The sequence below is a fragment of the Dendroctonus ponderosae genome, unplaced genomic scaffold (assembly GCF_020466585.1).
Source record: "Dendroctonus ponderosae isolate FM_Combo_2020 unplaced genomic scaffold, Dpon_F_20191213v2 Dpon_F_20191213_2, whole genome shotgun sequence".
NCBI lineage: Eukaryota > Metazoa > Arthropoda > Insecta > Coleoptera > Curculionidae > Dendroctonus > Dendroctonus ponderosae.
The window spans coordinates 2,128,590-2,135,424 of NW_026018165.1; the positions used below are offsets into that span (position 1 = coordinate 2,128,590).

At 35.3% G+C, this 6,835-nt stretch overlaps 2 protein-coding genes and 1 long non-coding RNA gene across 4 annotated transcripts in view; 1 reads left to right on the forward strand and 2 right to left on the reverse strand.

The window, feature by feature from the left end:
- LOC109536915 (serine/threonine-protein phosphatase 2A catalytic subunit beta isoform) overlaps positions 1-2,550 on the reverse strand; it is a 7,377-nt gene extending 4,827 nt beyond the window's left edge. The window contains exons 1-2 of the mRNA XM_019903377.2: positions 2,368-2,550; positions 1,975-2,094 (exon numbers count right to left, since the gene is read on the reverse strand). Coding sequence (XP_019758936.2) covers positions 1,975-2,094; positions 2,368-2,448 — 201 coding nt within the window. The 5' untranslated portion in view covers positions 2,449-2,550. The remainder of the gene's footprint in view (positions 1-1,974; positions 2,095-2,367) is intronic.
- Positions 2,551-2,583: 33 nt separating this feature from the next.
- On the forward strand, positions 2,584-4,690 carry LOC109536913 (target of rapamycin complex subunit lst8). 2 transcript variants are annotated; one of them, XM_019903376.2, is made up of 6 exons: positions 2,584-2,821; positions 3,096-3,602; positions 3,656-3,805; positions 3,859-4,029; positions 4,093-4,326; positions 4,532-4,690. In XM_019903376.2, the coding sequence occupies exons 2-6, from the start codon at positions 3,302-3,304 to the stop codon at positions 4,645-4,647; spliced, it is 972 nt and encodes a 323-aa protein (XP_019758935.1). In that variant the 5' UTR covers positions 2,584-2,821; positions 3,096-3,301; the 3' UTR covers positions 4,648-4,690. The 2 variants fall into 2 exon arrangements, with proteins under 2 accessions (XP_019758935.1, XP_019758933.1); XM_019903374.2 differs by having other exon boundaries at positions 3,312-3,602.
- Positions 4,691-5,134: 444 nt separating this feature from the next.
- Positions 5,135-5,581, reverse strand: LOC109536916. The gene is made up of 2 exons (XR_002171880.2): positions 5,440-5,581; positions 5,135-5,360 (listed from the first exon to the last, which is right to left on the reverse strand). It is a non-coding gene; the product is annotated as an uncharacterized LOC109536916 (long non-coding RNA).
- Between the last annotated feature and the right edge of the window lie 1,254 nt (positions 5,582-6,835).

Genomic DNA, 6,835 nt, shown 5'->3' on the forward strand with positions numbered 1-6,835 from the left:
CAGGCAAAATGTAAAGTTGTCCACCTTCACCGTTTGCCCAGATATAACCATGATCCAGGAATTACCTAATCGGGGCGATCAGGGTTTAGAAGGGGGGAAGTGTACCCGAAATGGCCTGGGGTACTCACGTTTGGAATGGGGGATCGAAATTCATGGTATTTCAGTAAATGGGAGCCCCATTTGGGCTCCATTTACTGTCAAATATGACACTGACAAGCGGGAAGTTTCTCACCTGTTCTGGAGATTTCGAGAACTATCTGGAATACCTGCAGGAAACTATATAAGCGACGACGAGAACCACACAGAGAAGTGAAGTGACAGGAGCGACCAGGTGCAGAAGAAGGTTAAACCCGCGAGTCGGAAACGCGTGTTTTCCGTGTGTTATTGTTATCGTTTGTGAAGTTGACCGTAATTTTGAAGTTAGTTTGTTCCTGTTCCGTTATTAAAGTTGTACCGAGTGGAATAAAAGTTGGAAGCAGAAGAAATAGTTTGATACTCGGCCATCTACGGTACAATATATTACTGGATGCCCGAGTTACGTTTTATTTTCTATAAAAAAATATGTGGAGTCGCCATGTTTTCAGTTCTTAGATGCTCTATTGAAATGTTCAATTATGCCAATAGTTTTGTATCTAAATGCTTACTTAGTAAGCGAAGCTGTTTTTTACGTTACGCAGTAACAGACCTGCGAGCTGCGAACAAAAACAGATAGAAGACGGTTTGTCTAAAGTATTTTTAAGAAACTTGGAAAGTATTTTTTTCTTGAGAAAAGTCGTTCCGTTTAGTTTTTTTATTTTATTGTCCGAAAAACCATTTTTTGAATACAGAATATTAAGAAATAATCAGATTACTTGTACTACACATCCATCAAAAAGGTGCATCGCTTTATTCGACTCTGTGGGTATCCTACTGCAAAGTTGTAAATAATTCATTTTTTATAATTATTGAGTGTCTTGAAAAATCACTAAGGGATTTGAGTCCCTGATCCTCAGAATAGTTTGCCCCAAAATTAGTAAGAAACAATATATGGAGTTTGTTCACGCATTATCTGCTGAATGCCGCGATAACAAATTGAACTTTTTTCCCAAGTTACTTATGTGAAATACCCAATCCGAGTGTCGACATAAACAACCAAATACATCTTTAAAAATACGTCCCTTATGATAAGTGTTTGGAAATGTTTTCATCATTTCCTTTTTCTGTGCGGTTACATTTCCGATTTTATGTAAGTAATAATTGCAAAATAAAGATCCTTTTGCTCATCAGTAGTTTTGAAGCCCTGCACTTTTCGGTGTAATAATCAATCCACACGGAGAATCAGCAATTTGTATGCGGGATCAAGTAGTTGAAAGCATTGGATGGAAAAAGTACATAGTCGTTTAACATAACGGAAAAGTTGAAATCAAAAGTACTGAAAACCCTTGTGCACCTGACGTGGACTGAATACCAGTAGGTGCATGTTTACAGATAGAATTAAGGCCCCATTAACTGTAGAAGCCATATCTGGTTACCATTAAATACTGTTATGAAATAAGACCTAATCGATAGCTTGTTGAAACCCCCAATGTTTAAGGGAGTCTTTGGTATACCATTTACTCAAAGCCTTGGGTCGCTCTGTGGGGAGATAAATAGAAAAACTGGCTTTTGTCAATAAAACGTTACTTGTTGGGCTTGATTTAGAAATTTGGTCACATTTATATCGAGTGGTACACATTTGACTCTACTTGTCATTTCAATGAGCCTCTGGACTTTTAATATAGATATTGATACGGAAAATTCCCCAGTGTGGGCAGATGTTTTCAGTGTTTCTACTGGAATTTTAATAGAGCATCGTTTAATCAGCAAACAATGTTTTCGATAGGTAACATGAACTGGATATAATAATAGGAATTATGATGAATTCCGGCAGATCCTTTCAAAAATGCCTTGGAAATCGGCCATTTCTGTGGAAAATATGATGGAAAAACCACTTACCTTTTCACATAGCGTTTTTACTTGATTTTCTGTTAATTGCTTGCAGTCGTTTAGTTGTTCAATCCACTGGTCCAACTCCTTAGAAGACGCCTTGTCATCTACGGCCATCGTAGCGAACTCCTTTTGCACAGAAATGTATTAGTGGAATTCAAAACCCTATTCTAAGGCTAATTCCCGTTGAAAATAGTGTAAATTTAACCGCAAACGGACACTCTTTAATAAACTTGGTAGACAAAACACAACAGTGCAAAATGGCGATGGCTCATAGATTTTTGACTAATTTTTCCGGCCAGGATGCGCATGTCCCGGCCCTTTAAACGTGGCGGCTAATTTGAAATCTATTGGAAATATATCAGGGATCGATACTCTACAAAAAACTTTTCCATACTTTACCTTGTCCGTTTTCCCTTCAATATTTAGGGCGTCATTTCCCGATTTTGCTGCTGGAATGGCTTTTACCGGCGCGGTTTTCATTGTTCAAAAAGTCCGCCACAGCGTGGACCAAATAGAGTGAAGATCAATTATGAGGAAATGGAATCGGTTTCGAATAATTTAAGCGTTTCACTTTCAAATTAAATCGTTTGAAGAATTTGCATAAATTAATGTACGAACTTACCATAAGTCACTTGTCATTGGAAACTGGAATCTTTGACGTATTTATCAAGGAAGATTTGGAATGAAAAGGTTTTATTGACTTCAGTGATTTGGGAAATTGAGCTGTTTTCTCTTTAATGTTATTTAATTGAAGAAAACGACCTATGGGGATCAGGATTGACGCTGAAGCTAGAGAATCCACCTAATCACATATGCGAGTAAATGGCAAGTCGAAGAGAGCAGCTCTCTACTGGTAAGTAGCATTTTTTTAAAATTAATGCCGTTATAATAATAGAATTCGAAAGGAACCTTACTAATTTGAAATAAATAATTTTTTTATAAATATGTGTGTATGATGGGCATTTAGGTTGTGCGCCACCTAGAGGCTTCTTCCGTCTCATATAATAAGAAGTATTTTGGAAGGAAGCATTTAAATCATTTAAATGTCCGCCTACTAAAAACAACATCATAACGAAAGTCTGTAGTTTCATAGAATAAAAATAGTCAAAAAAATATTTTCATTGTAGTTTGAAGCACAGCTTTCAAGTACTCTCCAAAAAATTGGTTCAATTTCAAAATAAAACATGCACACTAAAAATCTCACTCACAGATGCCAGCACGCAGCAACACATTCATGTGTCAAAAAAACTGTGGTTAGAACTGCAAAGTTTTGTTTACATGTATTTCAAAAGCTACAAATTTGCATGAAACAGCCAGATATATTGCAAAAACAATGGCTTTAGATCTTGCAAATGATGACCAAATTATCCTGGCTAGTGGTGGATATGACCATACCATTAGGCTGTGGCAAACATCATCGGGCATATGCCAGAAAACCCTACAACATTCAGAATTTCAAGTAAATGCTCTGGAAATTACTCCAGATAAAAAGGTTTTGGCTTCAGCCAGTTACCAGCATATTTATATGTATGATTTAATAAGCGGGAGTGCTACTCCTGTTGTAAATTACGAAGGCACTTCCAAAAATGTTACTTGTGTAGGATTTCAAGAGAATGGACGCTGGATGTATTCAGGTACTTACTGAAAATGAACTGCGCTGGTTTCGATATTGATTGGGTTGTTTTAGGTGGTGAAGATGGGAGAGCGAGAATCTGGGATCTTCGGTCTAAGTCCAATCAATGCCCTAAAAGTTTCGATACTCGTCATGGAACAGGCACAAATCTATCCCCAATTAATTGTGCAGTTCTACATCCTAATCAAATAGAACTTTTTATGGGTAGATTTGATATCTTCCCATATCATTCCCTTTTTATACAGAACTATTTACAGGAGATCAAAATGGTCGAATTTACCGATGGGACCTGAGAACGGACCATAACGTGCAATTAATACCTGAAAATGATGTCATGATACTGGGTATAGATATTTCCCCAAACAGTGCTCAAATGGCTTCCGTCAACAACAAGGGCATGGCTTACATATGGAATCTCAGTTCTTCTGGTACGTAATAATAATTCGGCTAAATTAAATATAGTATATCTAAGTATAGTATACGTGTTATAGGATCGGATGCAAGCACCACTTTGGAACCGAAAAATAAATTCCAAGCCCATTCGAGGGCTGTGTTGAAATGTAAATACTCTCCAGATTCCAGAATGTTGATTACGACGTCTGCAGATCAAACAGCAAGGATTTGGGATTCACAGGAATATAATTTGCAAAGAGAATTGACGCAAAATAATCAAAGATGGGTATGGGATGCGGCCTGGAGCGCTGATAGTCAATATGTTTTCACTGGTAAGTTTTCAGTTCGTATTCGAAAAAATGTACATAGTTTTATGTGAACATTTTTAACGGAAGTATCTTACTTTATGGTGATGGCAACTCGTGAATTTCGATTTGGTACCAACTCATTTTGCATTAAGCCATTATTATTATACTACTATGCAGGTTCTGCAGGGGACAATGGAATTTACACATTGTTGTATGTTAACATTTTCAGCCTCTTCTGACAACTTTGTTAAATTGTGGAATGTTGCGACTGGTGATAGAGAAAGGGAGTATCCGGGACATCAAAAAGCTGTAACTGCTTTAGCTTTTAAAGATGCCATTATCTGAGTGTAACTTGTTTTTTTGCTGCTATATAAATTTGTTATTTGCTCATGGTTTTGTCTGTTATCCCGATCCGAGTCCTTGGAAGTCCTAATAGATTTGTCTCAAATCGGTTAAAATCACTTCCAGCGAGGAATCACAACGAAATAATGTTTTAATATAATCCTTCGTTAAATTGTCCAGTAAAGAGTAATCGCTACTATACATCGTAATTTATATGAAATCTGTCAGTTTTTGATATTTTTAGTTGAATTTGTTAGAATTTGGATCTTCAGTGCGCAAATCTTTGTATTTCTTTAAATTAGTCAATTTTCCTTCATTGCCTACCTGAGTAGAAAGTTTTGTCTGTAAAGCTTGTCATTGCCTTTTAACTTCAGTCCAAGGCTAGGCATAATTTTTACTGCAACGCTTAAGTTTAATTTTTTTGTCTATTCCTCTGCTCAATATTTAGAAGAAATGATCTTGAAGTAAAACCTAATAATAAAGACAGATAGGCAAATGGAGACAAATTTAATATACGACGGGGCAAGTTTAAACATTTACTTGGGTGAACTTTGGGTTTCATAACTTTCCTTTTTGATTACTTTTTTGGAAATTCGTTGTTGAGCCTTTGGGTTTGATCCACATCGACAATCATACTCTTTCTCTAAGATTAGATCTTTTATTATCTTTTGGTAAAAGAAAAATCCTGCCAGAAAGCTAATCGTTGTGAGTGAGACCTGCAATTTCAATGTAATGTAAGTTGAATTGTAATTTTTTTACTTCTTATTATTAACAGATAGTAAAACGATTTCTTACATTCTTAAAGCTTTGTATGTGCTCTTTTGTAGCATAACGATTGATATATCCTTTGACTCTTAGCCAATGTATTTTACGTGAAAACGGCTTCATTGTATAACGGTACAGAACATACTATTTAACAAAACAACATTTTGGTAACATACAATTTAGTAATCACTTTTCGACGGATGTGCTAGGAGGGCATTCTGAGCTTTTACTCTTGATAAGTTTTGCATATAAAAAGTAGCCTATGATGACCGCATAAGTGGCAATCGTTACCTGAAAGCAGTTAAATATCAGGTTGCGAATAAAACTGTTTTTAGAAAGAAAGGTTGTTTTTATTTTATATATGAGTAGATGCTTACATTTGCTCTTCCCCTTATTGTTGTGCTGTTGAAATATCGGCTTAATCCTTTGAGCTTAGGATCGTCGTATTTATTTAATTCATCTTCTCCTGACATTTTTGTCAAATTGATTGATATTGGCTGGTTTTTTCCGATGTCGCAATCCATCCGAAACACTGAAGATACCTTTTTAGATGCTACTGATCTTATGGAATTTAATATTTAGAAAAAAAATTAAATGTTTGCATGAAGGTAATTTTTTTCGAAAATTGTCATATTCCATGCAGTGTGTGCAAATTTTCACGTTTCAAATAGTCCTGTTTAGTGCTATTTTTTATTTTTTTCTTGAAAACATTTTTCATCATGAGATAGAATAAATGAAGCTAATTACATATAAACTTGATATCTACCAATACTAAAAGTTATGTAACATAAAAACGCTTTCTAATCCGATCGGAAAAAATCCATTTCTCAAACACATTGTATAATATGTGTAGCATGCATTCGTTAACTATCTGTAAATTAGTTCAAAAGATATTTTTCATTATAGGGGTTTATGAAAATTTATGAAAATAATCCATTCATTTCATTTCAATTTAGAATTTCTTTTTATTTTGTTGTCTGTTTGGGGCACAGCTAGATGAATGCGCATTTTCACTTAGTCAAAATACAACAGTTTTCGTTGAATTTATTCATTGATGCACTGGCTTTACGTAAACAGCGTCGTTTTTCCTGCTCTAGAAATGCGATACCGCATTACAATTCCGTATTAAATAAGAAATAAATTTAAATACATTATCAGATTGCTCGTCGGGTTAGTGAACTGAACAGTAATAGTGATCTGCGGTTTTATGAAACAAAACGGAGTAATCATTGAAAGCTATCAGTATATAGAAAAAAGGCGTGTTTTTCGCATATACGGGATGCACTGATAATTATTGAATTAGTTACTTATTAAATAATAAAAAGACTCCATTTATTCAGGTCTAACACGGTCTCGGCCTAAGAAATAAAAGAGGCGAACGGTTAACTACGGTTTTGCCAAGAAAATAAACTTGTCATTAAAAACT